The following is a 26,026-nucleotide window of genomic DNA, read 5'->3' as shown; positions in this document are numbered from 1 at the left end:
ATGAAAAAAAGAACTGGGTATGGTGGTTCATGCCTATAATCCCAGAGCTTTAGGAGGTCGAGGTGAGAGGATCCCTTGAGGCCAGAAGTTTGAGACCAGCCTTGACCATGATTCCATCCTTCAGAAGAGACAAGAGTGCACAAGAACTGCCCCTGAGCACCTCCTGGGTTGTATTTATGGGGAGGGTAGGAGGAATCTTGGGCAGAGGCAGCCAGTGACAGCAAAGCCATCTCAAGGTCTTCCCACCGCCCCTGAGAAGAAGGTTCTCCCACTTCCCAACCCAGCCCCCATCGTCACTATTGTTGGGTAACTTCCCACTGCTACCACTTGTAAAATAAACTAGGTCTGAGGGGTTTTCTCCCATCAGCACTTCCCCATCCCTCCCTCATCCTTCTGATTCATTCGTGGCCCTAAATATACCAGTGAGAGGTGGAATTCCAAGGAAATGCCAACAGGAGACCCCTGAGCCTGAAAAGCAGTTCCATTAGAAGCCATGAAATGAAGGCCAATGTCCAAAAATGGCCAGGAAAGCCTGAAAGAGTTTCAAAGTGGGAAGAGTCAAAGGGGGTTTATGTAGAGCCAAGAATTCAAAATCAAGAAAACAAGATCAAGCAGAAGAAATGTAGAACTAGAACCTGCTACGCAGAATGCATGGGGTTGGAGTAACTTCTCCCAAGAAATGACTTATTATGGCAGCTATAGGTCAAGGCTGCCCGTGCTTGTCAGAGGAAATATGGGGGAGTGATTCTTGCTTAAGGGCCAGGGTGGGATAGGATATGTACTTCTTCCTCTGACCTTCCCTCCTTCGCGTAGGATCCTGGCCACATGGCCCTAAAGCAGATGGTTCCTGAAATACCTGCAGGTCCTCTCACAGAGGTCCCAAAGCCAGGTGACCTTAACCCCTTACCCAAGCCAAAGGCAACCAAGCACAGGCTGGATATAAGGGAGCGGAACCATCCAGAATAGGGACCACACATTACTCCAGTTTCACAATAATTTTGAGTAGAGGAAGATTTTGTTTACGGTTGTTCAAAACAGGAAAATCTTTCACCAAGATCAGGAACCTAGAAAAATATCCAAGCTAAACAGGGGAGACTCATATTAATTTGCACCCAATCACATCTCTTCTCCTGGTGATTATGAGTGTGGGGTGTGAAGGGGTCGGGGCAGAGAGGCCCTGGAAATGCTTTGGAAGCGATTAAAGATGCAGGGTCAATGGTGTCAGTTTGGTGTTTTGTGTGTGTGTGTGTTTTAAATAATTTCAACTTTTTTGTTTGTTTGTTTGTATTTTGAGACAGTCTCACTCTGTCACCCAGGCTGGAGTGCAGTGGTGCGGTCTCAGCTCACTGCATCCTCTGCCTCCTGGGTTCAAGCAAGTCTTGTGCCTCAGCCTCCTAAGTAGCTGGGATTACAGGCACGCACCATCACACCCAGCTAAGTTTTGTATTTTTTGTAGAGACGAGGCTTTGCCATGTTGGCCAGTCTGGTCTTGAACTCCCAACTTCAGGTGAGCTGCCCACCTCAGCTTCCCAACGTGTTGAGATTACAGGTGTGAGCCACCCTGCGCAGCCAATAATTTCAACTTTCATTTTAGATTCAGGGGGGTACACGTGCAGGTTTGTTACACGGGTATGCAGAGTGACACTGAAGTTTGGGGTACAATTGATTCTGTCACCCATGTACTGAGCACAAGAGGAAGTCTTGTAACCGCCCCCCACTCCTTCCTGCCTCTGAAGCCCCCAGTGTCTGTTCCCGTCTTTATGTCCATGAGTACCCAATGCTTACTTCCCCTTGTAAGGGAGAACATGCAGCATGTGATTTTCTGTTCTTGGATTAACTTGCTTAGGATAATGGGTGCCACTTTGGAATCCTGAAAGATGATGAGTCATTGTTTTCATTCTCCAGGAGGCCTGAAGGGCAAGAGAAAAGCCCAGACAGTGCAGCCTGCAGTTGGAGACCTGGGCAGATGCCCGGATAGATTCTGGGACTTCCTCATTCTTCTCTACCGTCAACTTCTACTGCCGAAAGCAATGCTTTTCCAAGAATGACCCTTGGACCACTTGTAAAAGGATCACTTTTTTTTTTTTTGAGACGGAGTCTTGCTCTTTCGCCCGGGCTGGAGTGCAGTGGCCGGATCTCAGCTCACTGCAAGCTCCACCTCCCGGGTTTACGCCATTCTCCTGCCTCAGCCTCCGGAGTAGCTGGGACTACAGGCGCCCGCCACCTCGCCCGGCTAGTTTTTTGTATTTTTAGTAGAGACGGGGTTTCACCGTGTTAGCCAGGATGGTCTCGATCTCCTGACCTCGTGATCCGCCCGTCTCGGCCTCCCAAAGTGCTGGGATTACAGGCTTGAGCCACCGCGCCCGGCCTAGGATCACTTTTTAAAATGCACATATCCTCGCCTCCTTCTTCCTATTGAATCGGAATCTCTGGACCTGGTTCCTAGAACTGGAAATTTGAACAAGTGCACTATGGTTTCTTAAATTCATGAAAGTTTTAAAACCACTGAGGCAAGGTTACAACCTATTTCTCTTTTTTCTCTTTGCAAGACTCAATTGCCCTGCTTTTTCCGCCAGACCCAGGAAAAGGCCATGCAGTCTCCTGTTAGGCTCCCCAGACTTTCTGAGACAAAGCTTTCTTTCTATTTAGACCCTAGGCCAATCTGCCCTCCTAGAATAGCAGAGACCTTGAATTAGCCCCATGCCATGTGCTACTTGTTCAGAAACTTGCTGCCAGCCCCAGCTCAGCATGCAGACTAGGTTCTCCTGCCATCTTGACCAGGCAAGTCAGCTGGTACCCCAGATCCTGTGGATTCAATCCATTTGAGGTTCCTATTTTCTTGCAACTCTGTCAGTCCCTTAAATGTCCCCAACTTTGCAAGCCTAACTGCAGCATCAGCAGACGGCAGAGGGAACAGAATGGCCTGCCCCACCAGGAACTGCACACTCTCCACCCCTGGGAGCAGCGACCACAACATTCACCGGGAGGGAGACGGGCAGCAGGAAGGACGGGGGGTTACACCCCGAGCACCGACTCTGTGAAAGTCCAGGACAGTCTTCTCACATTCCACTTTGCTTTCATGCCTCAAATTCAGAGGGACCATACATTACTTCAGTTTCACAATAATTTGAGCAGAGGAAGATTTTATTTAGGGTTGTTCAAGATAGGAAAATCCCTCACCAAGATCAGGAACTTAGAAAAAAAATCCAAGCTAAAAATCCTGAGTGTACCTGACCAGATGCCTCTGAACGCCTTCCACTCTGGGAGTGGGGCGGGCCTTTATACTGTCTTCTGGAACATGCAAGAAGATGAAACACACTGAACAGCCATCTCTGCCAAGTACTTCTGCACTCAAACACCTCAAGTGGGCTGAGCCAAGGTTGGAGGGCTAAGTCCACTTCCAACCAGCACATTCTCAAAATATGCCAGGTAGAGCGAGCTCCTTCCAAGGATCGACAAGCTTACACAACCGAAGTGTGCTGGATGAGACCAGTTCCACCAACACACACACACCCCCTACACACACACACACCTATACACACATGTACACACACACTCATACACACATACATGTACACACACATACACATCTACACACACACATCTACATACACACATATCTACACACACTCATACACACATATATCTGCACACACTCTCACACACACACATACACAGACATCTACACCCACACATATCTACATACACACACACATCTACATACACATATCTACACACACGTACATATCTACACACACACTCATACACACATACATCTGCACACACACTCTCACACACACACATACATAGACATCTACACCCACACATATCTACACACACACACACATCTACATACTGTCCTGCTACAACCCCCAGTGAAAAATCAAACACAGTTTTCTGGGAATTACAGGAGAGCCAAGTACTTTGGGATTAGAGTAAAAGAAGGTCAAGCTCTGAATCAGGTCTGGGGTGTAGAGGTTTGGCTAACTCCCCAGAAAGATTGTGTCAGCAGGCAGAATCTGGAGCAGCCAGATTGCTGACCAAGAACCGACTCCCCTGCCATAGAAACGTGTCAACAAGCTGGTGCCCACTAGGTTCCCAGGCCCTATCACTTACCGACTCTTCCTGTCTTACAGGGGACAGACACTCTGGGCAGAGACCCAGGCAGCAGGCTTCCCTTTCCCTCTTTCCTAAATGGGAGTTCTTAATACAGTTACCCTGTTTATCTTTTGTCCCTTAGGTGTGCTGGAGATGGTTCATGTAATCATTGGGCCCAGGGCGCTTATAAAACTTTTGTCAAATACATTCCCCTTTGCAATTTTTGCCATATGTATATAATATATATAATGCATATATATTACACATACCCTCACCTCACTGTTCTAATATTTATTATTTTTGTCTACATCAACTTTTTGTTAATCAGATTTTTCACTGAGATAACCATAGATTCATTTACATGTCGTTGTAAGAAACAGTACCAAGCGATTCCTCATACACTTTGCCCAGTTTCCCTAAATGGTCACATCTTGAAAAACTATGCTATAATATCACAAAGAGGACATTGTCATTGCTGCCTTCTATCTTATTCAGATTTCTCCAGTTTTACTTGTATGCACTTATGTATGTGAGTTAAACTCTATACAGTTTTATCACCTGTGTAGGTTCCTGTGTCCACCACTACAGAGACACCAAGCAGCGCCGACGCCACAGGGTCCCTTGTGTTGCTCTTTCAAATCCATGCCCACTTTCCTCCCCGTCCCCCACCCCTACTTCCCCTTACCATAGCCCCTGGCAATCAGTAATCTATCTCTATTTCTAAAATGTTGTATAAATGGAACCATGCACTGTGAAACCTTTGGGACTGGCTGCATTCACTCAGCACGATTCCCCTGAAGATGATTCGAGCTGCGCGTACCAGCAGTTTGCGTCCTTTTAGTGCTGAGTAGTAGTCCACGGTATGGATGCACCACAGTGTGTTTAGCCATTCGTAGCTGAAGGACATCTGGGCTGATCCCAGTTTAGGACTATTACAAATAACGTGTCTATGAATATTCATGTGCAGGTTTTGTGTGAACATAAGTTTTCATTTCTCCAGGATAAATGCCCGAGAATGTGATTGCTAGGCCATATGGTAAATGCATGTTTAGTTTTATAAGAAACTGCCAAACTGTTTTCCAGAGTGGCTGTGCCATTTTGCATTCACACCAGCAATGTATGGATGACTCAGTTTTTCCATATCCTCACCAGCATTAGGTGTTGTTGCTGATTTTTATTTTAGCCATTCTGATAGGTGTGATGATGATATTGAACGTCGTTTTACATCCTTCCTCGCCATCTTCCATTCTCTCAGGTGGAATGTCTGTTTATGTCTTTTGCCCATTTTAAAATTTTTTTCATATAAGTTTATACAGTCTACATACTAGTCCCTTATAGATACATAGTTTGCAAATATTTCCTCCTAGTCTGTAGCTTGTCTTTCATCCTCTTCACACATCAATATTTCACAGAGCAAATATTTTTAAGTTTTTAAATTTTAAGGGTGTCCAATTTATCAGTATTTCCTTATATGAATTGGGCTTTTACTAAGTCTAAGAACTCTGCCTAACCCCAGATCTTTAAATTTATTTTCTTTTTTTTTTTTTTTTTTTTTTTTTTTTGAGGCGGAGTCTCGCTCTGTCGCCCAGGCTGGAGTGCAGTGGCGCAATCTCGGCTCACTGCAAGCTCCGCCTCCCGGGTTCACGCCATTCTCCTGCCTCAGCCTCCCGAGTAGCTGGGACTACAGGCGCCCGCCACCTCGCCCGGCTAGTTTTTTTGTATTTTTAGTAGAGACGGGGTTTCACCATGTTAGCCAGGATGGTCTCGATCTCCTGACCTCGTGATCCGCCCGTCTCGGCCTCCCAAAGTGCTGGGATTACAGGCTTGAGCCACCGCGCCCGGCCAATTTATTTTCTTTTAGAAGTTTTTCTAAAAGTTTTAGGGGTTAACATTTTATATTAAAGCCTGATTCATTTTAGACTAATTTTATGTAAGTTTGAGGTTTGTTTTTGTTTTGCCTATTGATGACCGATTACTCTATTTGTTGAAAAGGTCATCGGTTGAATTGCTTCTTCTGTTGAACTATCTTTGTATGTTTGTCAAAAAATCAAATGAGCACATTTGTGTAGATTTATTTCTGGGTTCTCTATTCTGTTCCATTGATCTATGCATCCATCTCACTGCCAATACCATACGGTCTCGATTACTGTAGCTATATAGTAAGCCTTCATATAGAACAGAGTGATTCTTTCCATTATATCCTTCTTTGTCAGTATTGTTTTAGCTATTTAGTGTCTGCGATTTTCCATTAAATTTTAGAATAGGCTTATTTATGTTTACAAAAAACCTTGCTAAGATTTGACAGAAACTTCATTTAAACCTATAACTCAATTTGAAGAGAATGAACATCTTTACTATGCTGAGAATTTCAATTCATGAACATAATATGTCTCTCCATTTATTCAAGTCTTATTTGACTTCTTTTATCAACATTTTGTACTTTTCAGCATACAGCTCCTATATATGTTTTGTTAAATATATGCCTAAGCATTTCATTTTCTTTGGAGCAACTGTAAAGAATATCGTGTTTTAAATTTCAGTTTCTGCATATTTATTGTATTAATATATAGAAATCTGATTGATTTTTCCATGTTGCTTTTGTATCCCACAACTTTGCTGAACCCACTTAGTATTTTTAGAACTTTTTTGGTATATTCTTTGGGCTTTTCTGTGTAGATAATTGTGTCATGTGCATAAATCAACTTTTTTAATATTTTAAAATAAATTTTATATCACTGTCATAAACGCAACACTAGTGTCAACTATCATAAAGAGAATGTAATTCTAAAAATAAATATGATAAGGACAAAATATAATTAAACTCTAGTTAGATACAGTTGTCTGCAGAGGGCCCTCAACTTTAGACTTTTTCTCTCTCTAAGGGAGAAGAGCAAGTATAAAAATACGTGTTCAAAACTTAGTGGCATCAGGCTCACTCGGAACATTCCCCAGGACAGACCATATACTAAGCCATAAAACAAGCCTCAGTAAATGTAAAATAATTAAAATCATACAAAGTATGTTTCAGATTACAATGGAATTAAATTAGAAATGATGAAAAGTCAAAATTTGGGAATTGCACAAATATGTGGAGATTAAACAATATGCTATTAAATAAATAACGGGTTAGAACACAAATTAGAAAATATTTTGAGATTAGTTAAAAACAACATATCAAAACCTATGAGATGCAGCTAGAGCAGTGCTTACAAGGAAATTTATAACTATAAATGCCTACATTCAAATAGATCTCAAATAAATATGCTAACCTTTCTCCTTAGTGAACTAGAAAAAGAGGAACAAAGCAAATCCGAAGCAAATAGGAGGGAGGAAATAACAATTAGAGGATAAAGAAATGAAAGAGGGCCGGGCGTGGTGGCTCAAGCCTGTAATCCCAGCACTTTGGGAGGCCGAGATGGGCAGATCACAAGGTCAGGAGATCGAGACCATCCTGGCTAACACAGTGAAACCCCGTCTCTACTAAAAAATACAAAAAACCAGCCAGGCGAGGTAGCGGGCGCCTGTAGTCCCAGCTACTCGGGAGGGTGAGGCGGGAAAATGGCGTAAACCCGGGAGGTGGAGCTTGCAGTGAGCTGAGATCCGGCCACTGCACTCCAGCCTGGGCGACAGAGCAAGACTCTGCCTCAAAAAAAAAAAAAAAAAAAGAAATGAAAGAGAAAAACAATGAAAAGAAATAAACCAAAAACCAGTGGTTTTTTGAAAAGGTCAACAAAACTGACAAACTATTGGCTAGATTGAATGAGAAAAAGAGAGAGAAGTTTCAAACTTCTAAAATTAGGAATGGAAAAGGAGACATCACTACTGACCTTACACAAATTAGAAGGATTTTTTAATTGGTCATGGGATTAAGAAAAAAAGATTATAAGAGAATACTATGAACTACACAGCAAATTAGATAACACTTAAAGAATTGACATCATACAAATTAGACAATTTGTGCATTAGTAAAACAATACCTGCAATTTAAAGATATAAAGTTTGTTTAAATTAATGAGTTTTAAAATGAAACAAAAAACCTAATTGGTCATTTGGGAGGGTATTATAGAATCATTTCATTACTTTAAAACCTTCTAAATATAGAATATATCAAGCATTTTCCTTCCCTTTCATACTCTTCCATATACACTGTACCTCAGTATAATTAAATATTGTAGTTTATTTGAGGAAGTTTCTCTACAGACGCACTGCATGTAACAAATGAAGAAGGAAAGACAGAATTTGAATGTCACCACTTTGCTAACCATAATCACTTAGCAGATTATCAACAGTTAGATTCTGACCAAGTCTAAATCTAACAATTTATTTATTTTTATTTTATTTTATTTTTTTTTGAGACGGAGTCTCGCTCTGTCACCCAGGCTGGAGTGCAGTGGCCGGATCTCAGCTCACTGCAAGCTCTGCCTCCCGGGTTCATGCCATTCTCCTGCCTCAGCCTCCCGGGTAGCTGGGACTACAGGCGCCTGCCACCTCGCCCGGCTAGTTTTTTGTCGCTTTTAGTAGAGACGGAGTTTCACCGTGTTAGCCAGGATGGTCTCGATCTCCTGACCTCGTGATCTGCCCGTCTCGGCCTCCCAAAGTGCTGGGATTACAGGCTTGAGACACTGCGCCCGGCCTAAATCTAACAATTTATTTAAAGGGCATAGGGGAACAAGTTAAATAACACCGTTAGGAGACAATAAGGAAAATTCAGACTTCATAAAGCTCTGTAGGAGAAATGAATCTGTTTCTTCAATAAATCAATTTCAAAGGGAAAAAAGGCAGGGTAGGGGTAACCCATGGACTAAAAGATTGACATGTAACTGCAATTCATTGCAATGTATAGACTCCATTTTTGTGGATTCAAACAAAGTGCATTTTAACACTGTATAGTTGATATTAAGGAACCATTTAATTTTTTACATGTTATCATATAGTATTGTCATGTGTTTTAAAAGACAATACTTATCTTTCAAAAATTAATCTAATATAAAATTAAAAAAAAGAATTGACATCATGGAGACCAAGTTGATGTAGAGAAACAAAAAGAAATGACATAAATCCTTCACAAACTCTTCTAGAAAACAGAGGAGGTGGGAACACTTACCAACTCATTCTATAGGACTGTTATTGCCCTGATACCAATGCTAGACAAAGATATTGTAAGAAATGGAAACTACAGACTAATACCCTTTAAGAATATAGACATAAAAATGCTTAACAAAACACTAGCAAACTAAACCCAGCAATGTATAAAAAGGAAGATGCATCATGACCAAGTGTGATTTATCCCAGGAATGCAAGACTAGTTTAACATCCAAAAATCAATTAACATATAATTACATATGCAAAAATTGTTTTGGAAAAAATCCAACATTCGATCATGACAAAAAACCTTCAACAAACTAGGAACAGAAGGAAACTTCTTCAACAGAATAAAAAGGATATATGTAAAACCAGTTAGTGTGATGCTTACTGGAGAAAGACTAAATGCTTTATCCCTAAGATCAGGAAGAAACAAGAATGTACACTCTCATTACTTTTATTCCAGATTGTTTTAGAGATTCCAGCCGGAGAAATTGGTCAAGAAAAAGAACTAAAAGGCACCCATATCGGAAAGAAAGAAGTAAAATAGTCTTTATTCCCAGATAATATAATCTCATATATAGATAACTCCAGATAATTTACTAAAAACCAACTAAAATTAATAAATGAGTTCAGGAAAGTTATAGGATACAAGATAAACATACAAAAGTCAATTGTATTTCTACACACTAACAAAAAGCAATGCCATAAATAAGAAAACAATCCCATTCACAATATCATAAAAAAAATCAAATACTTAAGAATAAATAAAATAAACGCAAGACTTGTAAACTGAAAGCTATAAAACGTTGCTAAAAGGAATTAAAGAAGACGTAATAAAATGAAAAGACATTTCACATTGATGGATGGGAAGACTTAAAATTGTTAAGATGGGATTAACACCTGAATTGGTCTAAAGACTCAACACAATTTCTATTAAAATCAAAGTTGCCTTTTGTTTTTCGGAAATTAAGAAATAGATCCTACAATTCATATGAAAATGTTAAGGGTCCAGAATAGTCAAACAATCTTGAAAAAGAGAACAAAGTTGAAGGACTCACAATTTTTAATTTCAAACTTACTACAAAGCTACAGCAATCAAAATAGTATAACACTAGTGTCAGGACAGACATGTAGATCAACTAATAAAGTTAAGAGTAGAAAAATAAGACCACATTTATGGTTGACTAGTTTTAGACAAAAGTACCCCAAAAGATTCAATGGGAAAGAAACCATCTCTTCAACAACTGGTGTGGGGGTAACGAGATATCCACATAGAAAAAGATTAATTTGGACCCCTATCTTACGTTATATACAAAAAGTAACTCAAAATGGATGACAGACCTAAATGTAAGCACTAAGAAAACATTGATAAATATTTGTGATGTCTAATTAGCCAATCACTTGTAAACAAGAGGTAAAAGAAAAACATGATAAAGCTGGACATAAACTTTTGCACACAGTAAAAATTGTGAAAAGACAATCCACAGAATGAGAGGAAATATTTGCAAATTATATATTTGATAAGAGACTTTTATTCAGAGTACATAAAGAACCCTTACAACTCAATCATAAAAAGACAATCCAACTAAAAATTAGGCAAAGGATTTGAAGAGACATTTCTCCAAAGGAGATATACAAATGGCCAATAAACATATGAAAAGATATTTACTATAACATTATAAGTCATTAGGAAAACCACAATGACACAGTCTCACACACACTGGGATGCCTATAATCAAAAAGGCAATAAATGTTGGTGAGGATATGCATATCTTGCAGTTACTTTGGAAAACAGTTTTTGAGTTCCTAAAAGGATTAAAAAGAGTTATCATATGACACAGAAATGCCACTCCTAGCGATATATCCTAGAGAGATGAAAACATACATCCACACAAAATTTGTACATGATTGTTCATAGGAACATTTTTCATAATAGCAAAAAAGTAGAAGCAATTCAAATGTTAATGTGTAAATGAATAAATAAAATGTGGTATATCCATACAATGAAATATTATTCAGTCATAAAAATGAATGCATCACTGACACATGCTTAACTGAAAAAAGGTGGTCACAAAAGACCACATATTGTACGATTCCATTTATGCAAAATGTCCAGAAAAAGCAAATTTAGAGGAACAAAAAGGCAGATTAGTGATTACCAGGGCTGGAAGCAGGTGGAAATTGAGAGTGAGTATAAATGGGCATGACATTCTTCACAGAGTGACGGAAATGTTCTAAAATTAGATATGAGGTGATTGTACAACTCTAAAAATACACTAACAGTCATTGAACTGTACACTTAAAACAGGTGATTGTGATGTTTTATAATTTACCTCAATACAACATATTAAATGTCTAAAAATTAAAAATGAATTAGTGTACAACTAGTCTTTCTCACTGACCTAATCAGAGTTTTAAAGGCAGTCAGCTTCTTGTTGCCTGATTCAATAACACGTACCATCTAAAATAACTGTGTATAACAAAAGATATACATGCCACACTTTAAAACACAACTGCAGGATCTCGAGGAGCCACATTCACACCTCACTGAGGCCAAACAAGAGGAGAAAAGATATTACCGGGGAGGCTGGAAGCATGGGATAGTGGCCCCATGACACCACCACTACAGGGAGCAGCTGGATGGCCCTGCATTTTCTCCCATGGGATAGAAAGGCTGTAAGTTAATTTACAGTTGGAAGTGAGATGAATAGATTATGTTAGCTGGGGCACATTGAAAATTGCACATATAAGAATCAGCTGAACACAAATCAGAACGCTCATCAAGAAGAATGCTGTACCTGTGCATAAAAGGCGAATTCCACCCTGAAACACAGCATATCTTGGGTGCTGGTAGCCACATCTATATGTCACAGGTAAGTTTTGTCTGGCCAGGCGACACTTTTCTAGGAGCTGTCCCTCTTCAAGACCACCTGCCTTCCCATTTTCATAGTAATGTCGGGAAATACCATCTCGTTCCACCAATCCCCTCCTGGCCACACACGCCTGTTAATGCTGGGAGTTCCTCCCTGGCATTTTAGACTGGAAACTAAGACAATGCCAGGCCAGCATCTCTCCAGAGACTAACTCTGGAACATGTCAAATGCCAGAGCTGAGGGCAGTTCTGTTTTTACCATGTGGATACCAGTACCTTCCAATAAATTCCCCTTTCTCCTGAATTTCAATTGTGTTTCGGCTCCACGTAACCAAGAATCCTAACTGATACTATGCAAGTTTAAATCGTTCTCTGCTTAAATTCTATCCATCAGCATTCCCACGATACATAAAACTTGGTTCCACTCAAAGGTGCACATTAGTCCCATAATTACCACCCACCTCACCCTTCCCATGACCAAGGTTAAGGTGATTCTGCTGGGAACACTAGACAAGCAAGCTGTTTGAAGATTACAGTAAAGGAAGTGGATATCTGAAGTAAGTCTGGGAAGTTAGAAGACCTGTCCAAATCCCAGAAAAATAAACTATTAAGTGGTGTTTATGGCTGTTATTATAAACCAACCAGATGCAAGGTGATACAAACTTTTGAAATCCCAAAGAAACAGAATAATGTGTTAAATGCTACGTTAAGAGCTTTTGCAAGATCCATTTCCATCCACTATTTATTTCGCTTCGGTTTAATCACATTTTGACCAGCAAAACCAGAAGCATGATGTAGTTGTCTTTATGAAAATCAGCTACTAGAATTCCTGAGAATTAAATTAAACAAGAGACTAGAGATACCACAAATTCACTACTTCCTTTTTTAAATAATGTATTTATTTAGTAAAATAGCTAGCTTACCAGGCTAGGCAAAGCGATCATCAAATCTCTAATTCATGTGTACTGGATCCTCACAACCCCCTTCCAGATACGGGAAGTTCAATAACCCAGTACCACTGGGGGAAGTCAAGGTCCTCACATACAATGTGTCTGATTTAAGAACAAAATAGTGAGATTACGTACTTGACTATATTCTTAAGGTAAAATCTAGAACCAAAACAGGTATGCCATGAAAAATTTTAAGAATTCTAATGGTCATTACGGTAGGGATGACCATTACCATAGTGTTACTAAAATTGTGCTAGTAGTCATAACGATAATAAAAATGGAAAAAGTAACAACAGAAATAATAAAACCGTTTAGCCCAAAGATATGTAGAGTCAGGGATGTAACTGTGCTATGTACAGGAATTATAATTTTAACATTTATCATCGTATGGTACACCAGATTTGCATTTCCCTATCATTTTCCCTTATTTCTTCTCTGGTTGAATCAGTGCCACACTGACTACCACAAGTGAAAGGCCATTAATTATCACACTGAGGGCAGACATAACAAAGGCATGATACCTTTGTACACTCAGGGATGACATTCAGGGATGGAGGACAATATCTACACAAAAGAGATTTAAACGCATCTTACCTAATATCTGAGAGGTCGCACTTGTTTCCAGCGATGGCCATGACAATGTTTTCCGGACCATGTTCTTTCAGCTCCTTGACCCATTTCTTCAAGGTATAAAATGAATCCTAAACCAACAGGATACATAAACCATTAGAAAAACCCCTCAATATAATATTTCAACGAAGCAGAAATACAAGCCCAGTACAATTTAATGGAGAAAAATATTTTTAGGAGAGTCATGCAGATTAACATACTACCTCTGTCTAGGCACAGAAGTTAATGTCAGCTGAAATACACTTAAATAGACCATGTAAAGTTTTCTAAAATTAAAACTTGATCTGGTTAAGAAAATCATATCAGTGATTTTTCTCCTACAAATAACGTTAATTTAAAATGATAGCCTGGACTCTGCATGAATAAGAATAACAGGACTAAGTAAATGCTCATGCTTACACCAAGAAAGAATCACACATCTTTAGAGTCCTGTCTTCCTGTTGGCCCCTCACTCACAATTGTCCTCTAGAAAACAGGTCAAAGGCAACACACCACATTTAGGTAGAAGTGGTCAGGAACTCGTGGAAGGTAACAGTGATGGGTCATTAAACTGATAGTCATGTGCTGAGTCAACACTCCAGAGAAAAAAAGTAAATAATTCAACTTGCAGGAGTGGGAAAAAATGTCATCAAACGACTGCAGTTATTTGTTGATGGAAGTCTAAAACCTTCAACATTATAACTAAAAATATATTATATATACACAAACACACAGATTTACTTACACGCACACAAATGTTATGCTTGGCATTTTAAGTAAGTAGTATGATTGAAACACTAACAAAAATAAGTATTCTGTAATTATAAAGCATGCAGAGATTAAAAACGATTTTCCTTTTCTTTAAAAGCTGGTATTCTGCAGAATAGTACTACCAGGCATGACTTTGCCTCTACAGTCAATTTTAAGAATGAATGGTCATTGTTGTTTAATTTAGCAGATAAATATGGGATGCTTTGTTACATATACATGAAATAAACTCAATATATAGTGGCACACTACTGGCAAGACGCAAGCAGTGACGTCTTTGCTTCAGTCTCTCTAAGTGAGAGAACCACCATAAATGACATCTAAATTCTGAAGGAGACATTCTTACCTGCTTGGTAATATCATACACGATAACAGCTGCAGCTGAGCCTCGATAGTACATGGGAGCCAATGAATGAAACTGTTTAAGAACAATGAACAGTTTTAGGCCAAAGTGAACAGACTTTATTCAATCCCAAATTAAACATAAAAGTTTTATCCTCCATCATCCCATAGGATCCCTACATTCCTTCCCCATCTAATTTTTCCAGGGTTCATGTTATTCTTTATTTTATTTTATTTTTTTGAGATGGAGTTTCACTCTTGTCACTCGGACTAGAGTGCAATGGCATAACCTTGGCTCACTGCAACCTCCACCTCCTGGGTTCAAGCGATTCTTGTGCCTTGACCTCCCGCGTAGCCAGGATTGCAGGCACGCGCCACCACATCTGGATCATTTTTCTATTTCTATTAGAGACAGAGTTTCATCATGCTGGCCAGGCTGGTCTCAAACTCCCGACCTCAGGTGATCCACCTGCCTCGGCCTCCCAAAGTGCTGGTATTACAGGTGTGAGCCACTACGCCCAGCCCCAGGGTTCATATTAAATAAGAAATCTTCCTCCTCATCAACACATATATATACTTGTGGCTTACTGACCGTGAAATCTACTCTTGGGTAAAAGCCAAACACAAATTTTATTTTAAATGTTACCATCTTGCGAATTTTCTTTTCTCTGCTGCTCATCATTTCTCTAATATGACTGACCGACCCAGGGAAATCTCATTAGAATGATGCAGCAGTAAAGGAAAGAAGTATGGCATGGAGAGGAAAGGGAACACTGGCCGAGACCACAGGACCCTTGCTGAGCCGCTCATGAAGACCAGTCAGCAAGGGCAGCTTTGGCAGCAGCTGCCTTGGGTCTGGAGGGCTGCCACCTCTCCAGCACGGGGCTTCCTCACCTACCTAAGGTCCACAAGTGACAAGACAGCAGAGGAGCTCCATTCCAAAATGTTAACAAAGCAAGGGCTGCTGGTCACTAGCATCGTTCATCCCCGGACAGGAGAGCTCATTAGTCTCAGAATGCATACACTTTATGGATATTTTGGAGAAGGGTCCAGTCTTAATCTGCATTTTTGTGTTTTTTTTTTTTTTGAGACGGAGTCTCGCTCTGTCGCCCAGGCTGGAGTGCAGTGGCCAGATCTCAGCTCACTGCAAGCTCCGCCTCCCGGGTTCACGCCATTCTCCTGCCTCAGCCTCCCGAGTAGCTGGGACTACAGGCGCCCGCCACCTCGCCCGGCTAGTTTTTTGTAGTTTTTAGTAGAGACGGGGTTTTACCGTGTTAGCCAGGATGGTCTCGATCTCCTGACCTCGTGATCCGCCCGTCTCAGCCTCCCAAAGTGCTGGGATTACAGGCTTGAGCCACCGCGCCTGGCCAATCTGCATTTTTTTTTTAAATTAAAAAGTATCCTGGAGGGGCCGAGTGTGGTGGTTCATGCCTGTAATCCTAACACTTGGGAGGCTGAGGCAGGCAGGATCACCTGAGGTCAGGAGTTTGAGACCAGCCTGGCCAATATGGTGAAACCCCGTCTCTACTAAAAATACAAAAATTAGCTGGGCGTGGCAGATGCCTGTAATCTCAGCTACTCGGGAGGTTGAGGCAGGAGGAACGCTAGAACCCGGGAGGCAGAGGTTGCAGTGAGCTAAGATTGCAAAACTGTACTCCAGCCTGGAAGACAGAGTGAGACTCAATCTCAAAACAAAAAGGTATCCTGGACGGGTTTCGAAAGTCAGTAAGAAAAAGATGGCTTAATAGAAAAATGGACAAAGATAGATATAGGTAAATCACAGAAGACATAAATTGCCAATAAATATTTTAAAACATGTTCAATTAGAATTGGAGGAACACCAATAAATAAGGAGACACTTATAAATTGTTACATCGTAAAAAGATGTGTGATGTTCAGAGTTGGTGTAGGTTTCAGAAGCGAGGCACACATACTCTATACGGAATGGGCTGAATATCTTCTTTCAAAGCAACGGTTGGCAACATAATCAAAAGTTGAAATGTGTGCCCCATTTGACCCAGCAATTCCACTTAGAGGAATATATACTGGAGTGACCACCACACACAGGAAGACACATCCTTGTGCTGTATACGGGAGCAAACGGGAATTGACTCACGGTATAATGTTATGAAGCGAATGTTTGTGTCTCCCCTAAAATCCATGTATTGAAACCCTAACTCCCAACGTGGTGGTATTAGGAGGTGGGGCCTTTTGGAGGTCATTAGGATTAGATGAGGTCACTGATGGAATTAGTCCCTTATACGCAGAGAAGGAGACCAGATCTCTCTTCCCTCCCCGCCCTGCCCCTACGTGAGATACAGCAAGAAGGTGAGTATCTGCATACCAGAAAGGGGGCCCTCACAGGCACTATACATGCCGGTACCTTGATCTTGGCCTTCCCAGCTCCCAAATGGTAAGAAATCAATGTGTGTTGTTTAAGCCACCCAGTCTATGTTATTTTGTGCACAGATTAATACATAAATGTATGTAATGATATTCTATAGCCATTAAAATGATGATTTTTATTTACAGGAAAAGATATCTTTGACATACTGTTAGATGAAAAATAGTCTCAAAACAGCACCTATAGCATATAATGTATCATTTATTACGTGCCTGATGTATTATTATGATAATATAATCGGGTACAATGTGTGTGGGAGTATGGCTCTGTGTGCAGGAAGAGCACGAGGAATAGGGTACAATGTGTGTGGGAGTATGGCTCTGTGTGCAGGAAGAGCACGAGGCTCCTCTAAATCTTAACAGGTGGGATTTCCAGTGATTTTACATTTTCCTTATAAGCATCTGTATAGCATAATTTTTTACAACGAGTTTTAAGTAATATGGTTTTTAAGTTTTGAACAAAGCAGCTGTTTTTATTGGGCAGCGGGGAGAGAGCAGGGAGGAAGGAGAAGTGGATCCTGAAGCTTTATTTGCAAGCAACAAAACCCCAACTCATTATTTTCTTTCCCACGATACTCATCATTGGATCAATACTTGCCAGATTGAAATGATGGTATTTGGAAATAATCTGAGTCCCCAGGTTTCCCCGTTACTGCACTGAGGAATGCCGGTGAGGCACTCACAAGAGGGTGGAACGGAAGTGGGCCAGCCTCCCTGCCTCCGGTCCCTCCATGCAGGTCTCCATCCTGAAGAGAAAGGACTCTGGAGCCTCCGCGGGTTTCAGAGAAGGGAGAAGGTTGGACGAAGCTCAGGGTGAACCAAGGAGTTCACAGCTGAACTGTCCGGTGGCCGAAGACGCCGAAGGGTGGGCTCCACCCACTGCCCCCATTCCAGAATGCACTTGGGGACAGGGACATTTGTCACATGCATGCCTTTCCATACTCACTGACTGCCCAACACTGTGTTTGGCATAATTACTAGGCATCCATAAATCTATTTTTAACCCACCATTTGGCAACCTACTCCTTACACTTAAAAAACAAAATCAGAATTCCTGCCCAAAGGGAGGAAAAAGTAAGAATTTTTTGAAACTTTCCTACTTTTCAAAGGGTAAGGACTGCAGATACAGTCTCTTTTTACCCCAATTATCCAAAATGCCCGTTTTTTTCAAAATAGTCTCCGTATAAGAGTGGTTCACATAAACACACAAAGTAGCAGTCAATACAAACTTTATTTCCCAAAAGTAAAGACATTCATGGACTCAAGCTCAAAGAGGAGCACACTGCGGGTGTCTTCTAACACAGAGAGAGTTCATTTTAGGCTAAAACACCATGAACTGAATCTAAAACGGCCACTGGTGTGGAGGTCTCATGAATTATTGAAGAGAGCTTGGTATATAAAGCATTACTCATTCTTTCCTTCCTCCAAATGGAATCACTTTGAAATAAATCTGTTGGTGCAGCCACTTAACTGACTTTATTGCTGGGGACTTGAGGGTTTTAATGAGTTAGAAGTTCACGTCTCAGTTCCAAAACCCAATAATGCATTGACCAAAGGGTGATCTTGGTGGAGGACAAAAATGATAAATCACTTCTAGTCTACAACGTATATGCTTTTCCCCCTTACAAATATAAAACAAAAGCACCACAATCAGCCTCAGTACTCAACATGACATAATTCAATTCCTGTGGGGTCAGAATTAAGACTGATGGAATGCTCACATAAAAAGATTCTTCTAGAAATAAAGCTCACAGTCACAGGAGGCTGATAAAGCTTTATTTTTACATCTTACCTTGAAAGGTTATTTGAAAATTAGCACAACAGATGCCAATTCAAAATCCCTTCTTCTCTGACTACACCACAAAACATCTAGAAGACCAAATCAAAATGTTGAGAAAATTTTCAGATGTCATTCAATTATTTAGAAACAGCACAGGAAACTGTGAAAACCCAGTGTGTCTCCTCGAAAGAAATAGCTGTGTATGTCCTTAGTGTGTGTGATTATTTGTTTTCTAATTGCTGGAGGTCCCTATGGTGGGGGAGAAGCGAATGATCTTCAAGCTCTCAGAGCTTCTCAGACTGCTCAGCTTTCACAGACGGACACTAACCCTGCCCCACCTCCAGCAGCTGGCAGAAAATAAATGAACATGACCTTTCTGGAAAGCAGCTGGACAATGTGTTTCAAGAATCTTGCAAATGTTCAGATACTTTGATTTGACAATTCTGCCTCTGAAGGGAATAATCAGAGATGGTTACAAAGTAACCAGAATTCATTTGAGAATTATCAATGACACTGAAAAACTGTAATCAATCTCTATGTCTAACAGTGAAGGAATGGACACATACATTTTCTGTGATAGCCATATGATGGAATATCCAGCAGCAATTAGACTTAGGTGCTTCTAAAATATCAGATGGCACGCGAGGCAAGACAGCCTAGTGTGGTATTGTCCTGAGGGTCTTCTGCAGAACACTAGACTACCTGGAGGTGGCCAGGAAAAAAGGTTTCCTGGCCAAATAAGTTGGGAAAACACCATATATAATAACGCTTCCCTGGATGTTTACAAAGCATAACTAGTGCATTAAAGGATCTGAACATTTTCTACAGTAAAGAAACCTATTTATTTTGGTTTTAGTTCAGAATTCCCCATGCATTTCTAAAATCTTTTTTTCAAGTAGTATTTATTAATATCTAGGAACCTAGTGTGATCAAGACCCACCTGAGGGGCAGTGAAGAGAACTGGACTCAAAGAGAGACCTGAGGCTTGGCTTGGCTCTATCCTGCTTTTTTTATTTTGTGAAATTGGTGCAGTGGGTGGGGTCAGAGATGAAGCTGGGGTTTTTTCCAGCTCTGTGACAACCCTCCAGAGTTCGCGGCCAAGGTGAAAACAGGCTCAGGATGGAGGCTCTCGCCTTCTCTGTAGCGCACGTCTCGTTTTCCCATCCTGTACTGCCCTATGTGCATGCATGCACACGCGTGCGCGCGCGCGCGCACACACACACACACCAGTCAGCAGCACAGTGGAAAGTCTTATTCCAGGAAATCTCCTAATCCTTTAGACCACCCACTCTGCCTCAGGCAACATTCCTTAAATGCAGGTTTGTGGCATCGTAAATTCTACAGCAGCGAAATCCTGCAAGTCAGGAATGAGCAGTGGTGGAAAATACATGAAGTTTCCAAACAAGCACAGCTCCAGCTGGGCTCTGCCTCCCAGATGAGAATTATCCAAGCCAGAATGCTCTGGCATGAGGTCCAGGAACTCGGAGTGATGGGCTTTGTATTCTGATTTCCAGAGGACGCTCTGTCCCTGTTGAGTCGCTCACGCTGGGCCTGGGCGCCTATGCTGCTCTGTGGCCGGTCAGGTGCAAGGCCACCATCAGGGAGAGTCAAGGGCAAATGCCAAAAAGAGCCCAAGGTCCACTGGGATTCAAACAAAGACAGAAGTGGTAGAAGAAAATTCCTGAAATTCTCAACATTCTCAGCTGGCAAAAGTTGAATGGAAAAACACATTACTGAATGTTCTTTCTGTGCCATTCAGAAGAATACTTCCGACTTTTACATAGACCCTCTCTCTCCACAGAAAAGCAGAGGCCTCGTTAATATGCCTACTCAGATGTCCTAACACCCGAGTGTATGCAGAGTTGAATAAAAAGGGGCTGGGAGACGTTACATCGAACTGTTAAGATGTTCTCTCTAAATAATGGCAGTACAGACAAACCACCACTTGCTTTGCGATTTCTGAATTATTCAAAAAAGTTTCTATTATATCATGATACATTACTTCTGCAATGACAGGGGGTGTCTTTTTCTTTTTTTCCCTTTCTTTCATTTTTCTTTGAATGTGTTGTTAGAGTCAAAAAGTCTTCTCAGCACTCAGGGATCCAAGGGTTCAAGCAACAGTACCAGGAGGAAGCCGGGTTTTAGAACAGACCTGATGAGCACCTGACTCCTTTCTGACAAGATGTGCCACAGCCTCATTTAGCAGAAAATGACACAACACACATCCAAACATCTTTCCACAAAAACGGTGTGGGAGCAAGGCATGGGTTACTTTTACTGATTGATTGGGACAGTGTCTTACTCTGTTACCCAGGATGGAGTGCAGTGGTGCCATCACGGCTCACTGCAGTCTCAACCTCCTGGGTTCAAGTCATCCCCTCATCTCAGCCTCCCAGGTACCTGGGACTACAGGTGTGTGCCACCATACCCGGTTAATTTTTCTTTTTTCAAGTTTTTATAGAGACAAGTTCACGCTATGTTGCCCAGGCTGGTTTCAACTCCTAGACTCAAGTGATCTTTTTGCCTCAGCCTCCCAAAGTGCTGGAATTAAAGGCATGAGCCACTGCACCCAGCTGGATTAGTGTTTTTTAAAAGACAATGTGATGAACTAGAAGATTCTAATCCCTAAAATAATGTATAAAAAAGAAATCAATGATTTAATATGCTGTAGAAAGGCATTTTTTCCCACATATGAAATTGTCCAAGGGCAGTGAACTTCAGTTCATATTTCTGTGTGTTGGCAAACAAGTGGAATTTCCTAAAACTCCAGAACTAAGCCCCACCCCACTCCTAGGTATGTCTACTTGCATCATACACAGCGACTGTGCTATGCATTTGTGGGGAAAGCCAGGATGGCCACAGCGATCATAGAAAGCTGGTCTCGTCTTGCCCTCTCTCCACTCTGCCCAGGTTGGTTTGGTCTTTCCCGTCCTTAGCCTCAGAGTCACAGTAAGCGTACCACGTTCAAGACAAGACCCCACAGTGCGGGACAGTATCCTCGCTGCACAGCCCGGAGGAGGCCTCTGAACAGGCCCCATCACGCCAGATGCACTCAGAAACATACAGTGTCATTTCCCACAGTGCGCCTAGAGCCCGGACTCTGCACTCTGCTGTGTGCCAACGCAGGCTAGCCGGCACGGCCTTCAGACCCGGCCCCAGCTCTCACGCAGCTGCGCCTCCCTCCTGTCCGAGCAAAGTTCGCCTTGCCTGGACTGGACGTCCAAAGTTTCCACGAGAGCCTTCAGATGTCCAGTGAGCTCCAAACTGGCCACGCAGCCATCAGAGAGATCCTGTTTGGAAGGGCTGGATGATGATATTTACACTGACCACAGAATGGATTTATTTTTAACTTTTACTGTGGAAATTTTCAAGCACATCCACAAGAAGAGAGACTAGAATAATGAAGTTCCATCTTCTCATCCCCTGGCTTCAAGATCACCACTAGCACCTGGAGCCCCGGTTTCCACCTCGTCTCACCTCCCGCTCCATCCCCACCCGTGCAGTCTTTTGAAGCAAATACTTGACATCATCTTATGTTAACTGAACATCAGAGTGATTGATTTCTTCCTACATAAATCTGATTGTTTCACTTTCCTGTTCAGAATCCTTCAAACCTAGTATAAAAGCCAAGCTCCATCATGTGGCCTCTTGGGTGGGCCCTGGTCCATTCTCAGGCCCCTCCACTGCTTGTCTCCAGCCCCAGCCTTCTCGCTGCTCCCTAAACACAGAGGCAGGTCCACTGAGCCTCCGCACCTTCCCTGATGCCTTCTGGCGGCCTGGACCCTCCTCCGCCAGCATCCTCAAGGCCCCTCCCCACTTCTGTTGCACCTTTCATCAACTGCCAGCCTCCCTGAGAACCCTTCCTTGAAACCCTATCTGGACCATAGCAAGGACTCAACCAATATTTAATGACCAAATGCACATAATAAAGTCAATAACCCTGTGAGGCCAGGGAGAGAAGACAGAATAGTTCCTGTTATTCGCATGAGAAAGCTGAGGCTCAGCAGGGTTACGTGAATTGCCCAAAGACATACAGCTCTTAAATGGTGGAAAAGACTTTGAACACAGGTCTTGACTCCAAATTTCATGCTTTTTCCATCTCTGTGTTGCTTCTCTGAAACGACATGTTGCTTCAGTTGATATAATTAAGACACAGGTTTACATCAAATGTATTCATTCATTCAACAAACAGTAACCACTGTTTTAATACTCAGTACGTGGCAGGCACTGTTCTGAGCAGCAGAGAAACTGGAGTGTGGCGGGCAGAACAGTGCCCCCCAAAGAGGTCCGTGTCCTAATCCCCGTCACCGGGACTGTGTTAGGGTACACAGGAAGGGGAAGAGCGTTCATCAGCTGACCTTCAGATGAGGACATTTATCTTGATTCCTTGAGTGAGCCCAGTGTCCACACAAGGCTCCTCAACAGCGAAAGAGGGAAGCAGGGGAGTGGGAGAGAGATTTGAAGATGCTACTCTGCTGGCTCTGAAGACAGAGGAAGGGGCTACAAGGCAAGGAAGCGAGCGGTCTCTGAAAAAGGCAAGGAAACAGACTCTGCCCTTGTACCTTCAGGAGGGATTAAGGCCTGCAGATGTTTTAATTTTATTTCAGGGAGACGCACTTTTTTTTTTTTTTTTTTTTTAATCTTTTTATGTTTTGTTCTTGTTTTGAGACAAGGTCTCATTCTGTTGCCTAGGCTGGAGTGCAGTGGTGCAATCTCGGCTAACTCCAGCCTCAACCTCCTGGGCTCAAGTGATCCTCCTGTCTCGGCCTCCTGAGTGGCTGGGATTACAGCTGCATGTCACCACACCTGGCTAATTTTTTAAAAACTTTTTATAGAGATGGGACTCTCACTGTGTAGCCCAGGCTGGTCTTGAACTCCTGGGCTCAAGTGATCCTCCTGTCTCAGCCTCCAAGGAGCTGGGACCACAGGCGTGAGACCTCTTTCTGACTTCTGACCTTCACAGCCCTGAGGGAGTCAGTCTGTTGTTGTTTTAAGCTACTGAGTGTGTGGCAATCTGTTACAGTAGCAATCAGAAATGAAAAGAGAAGGTGAAGAAGGTAACAAGGTCCCTGCCCTCAAAAAGTGTCCTCTTCTTGGAGCGAGGGGGAGTCCGGCACCTTCCATGGGGCCGCTTTGGACGCAGAGGTCTTCCTACGGCGGGTCCGTGCTCACTGCAGCCCAGCTGCCTCTGTCAGGACAGGCTGTCAGCGCCTCAGGAGCAGGTTCTTCTGTTACCAAACAAAATCTGTTTGCTAATTTCCTATTCAAGAATGAGACTCATAGGCTTTATAGGCCTTTTCTCCTGTATTTTAGCCAGACTTAGGAAATTAGCTCCATCAAAGAAAAGAAGAGGACAGAAGGGAAAAGGAGGGGAAGGGAGGAGAGGAAACAAAACTAGGTAAGGTGCTTCTTGGATTCTCGGCAAATCCACCTCCAGACCCCCTGAAACTCCTGTCTCAGCGGCTCTGTGTCTTGGCCCCGCGTCCTCTGAGAGTTGGCAGAATGGAAACTTGGCCTCCACCCAAGAGGTACAGACAGTGCCTCATAATTAGAAGCTACTCAGGGCATCCCAGACTAAAACGCATGCCAGCAAAATGTCATTGCCTGACCTGGGAGGGTGTTCATCTAGCACAGTCACTGTCCCTCCCCGAGCAGCCTGTCCCCACCAAGGAGGGGGCATTTGGACGAAGGGGACATGCACTGGAGAGCAAAGGGCAACAGTGGGGTCTCCAGTGACAAAAGAACTCCCGAGGGACAAAAGGCAGGGCGGGAGCCTGTGTGTAAGCAGAAGCCTGTCCACGCAGCTCTGAGGCTTTCCCCTCTGCCGACCTCTGTGTCCTCACGGCCCAGGCCACATCCCTCACCGCAGCATGGCCTCCTCCCGGACTCAGGGCAGAGCTGGTTACAGTGTCTCCTAAGGTAGCTTCGTATGTGGACAAGTCCTTCCTCCTCTCTTGTCACTAGCATTCTGACACCCAGGAGGACTGTTCCGCACCTAGACTCCTATTTTCTTAGAGAACACACATCCCCCCGTCAAACGGCACCACAGTTCTGGGGGCCACGTCTGTGGACCGAGGCAGTCCCCGCTCCACCTGCCGTCAGGGTCCCCTCATGCCCCTCTCCAATACCTCTGTTCACGCTTTGCTTTTGTAGTTTCCAGCACCAATTTTCAAATATCAATGAAACTCTTCAGCTGAAAACCACTCAGTGAAGGATTCCTGGGGCTTCTCCTTAAAGGAGCTCAGCAGGCACGGCCCTCACCACAGCTGTTTACCTCACTTAAACAGCATAAACCCTATCTTCAAGCTCCTGGCCTGTCTCCTCCCCACACAATCGTCACTCAGTTTTCCCTTTCAAGAGAGTTACTGAGGCATGGAGGAAGGGAATATTTCCCTTGCCAGGATCTCAGTTTGCATGGGTTGAAAGCACAGTCATCCCGGCCTGGACAGTATAGTGAGACCTCGTCTCTGAACAAAAAACAAACAAACAACATATTAGCCAGGCATAGTGGCTCGTGCCTATAATCCCAGCTACTCGGGAGGTTAAGGTAGGAGGATTGCTTGAGTCTAGGAGGTCGAGGCTGCAGTGAGCTATGATCCCACCAGTGCACTCCAGCCTGGGTGACACAGCAAGACCCTGTCTAAAAAAGAAAAAGAAAAAAAACAAACAAGAAAAGAAAAAAAAGAGAGAAGAAAAGAAAGCACAGTGCTCTTGTGAAAGGGGTGGGGAGGAGAGCAAAAACTCGCATGTACTCTGGCCGGGCGCGGTGGCTCAAGCCTGTAATCCCAGCACTTTGGGAGGCCAAGACGGGCGGATCACGAGGTCAGGAGATCGAGACCATCCTGGCTAATACGGTGAAACCCCGTCTCTACTTAAAAATACAAAAAACCAGCCGGGCGACGAGGCGGGCGCCTGTAGTCCCAGCTACTCGGGAGGCTGAGGCAGGAGAATGGCGTAAACCCGGGAGGCGGAGCTTGCAGTGAGCTGAGATCCGGCCACTGCACTCCAGCCTGGGTGGCAGAGCAAGACTCCGTCTCAAAAAAAAAAAAAAAAAAAAAAAAAAAAAAAAACTCGCATGTACTCTATTCTCTCCCACGAGGAGGAACGCCTACAAAAACG

At 42.7% G+C, this 26,026-nt stretch overlaps 1 protein-coding gene across 2 annotated transcripts in view; it reads right to left on the bottom strand.

Moving 5' to 3' along the window:
• The window catches only part of RAB31 (RAB31, member RAS oncogene family), a 150,905-nt gene that overhangs the window by 32,466 nt on the left and 92,413 nt on the right, over positions 1-26,026 (bottom strand). For both annotated transcript variants that reach the window (XM_033178352.1, XM_033178351.1), the window contains exons 4-5: positions 14,729-14,800; positions 13,600-13,706 (exon numbers count right to left, since the gene is read on the bottom strand). In XM_033178352.1, coding sequence (XP_033034243.1) covers positions 13,600-13,706; positions 14,729-14,800 — 179 coding nt within the window. The remainder of the gene's footprint in view (positions 1-13,599; positions 13,707-14,728; positions 14,801-26,026) is intronic.

The sequence above is a fragment of the Trachypithecus francoisi genome, unplaced genomic scaffold (assembly GCF_009764315.1).
Source record: "Trachypithecus francoisi isolate TF-2019V2 unplaced genomic scaffold, Tfra_2.0 Lachesis_group19, whole genome shotgun sequence".
NCBI classification, from domain to species: Eukaryota; Metazoa; Chordata; class Mammalia; order Primates; family Cercopithecidae; genus Trachypithecus; species Trachypithecus francoisi.
The sequence above is the reverse complement of the archived record's forward strand: the minus strand, read 5'-3'. Positions and strand labels throughout refer to the sequence as shown.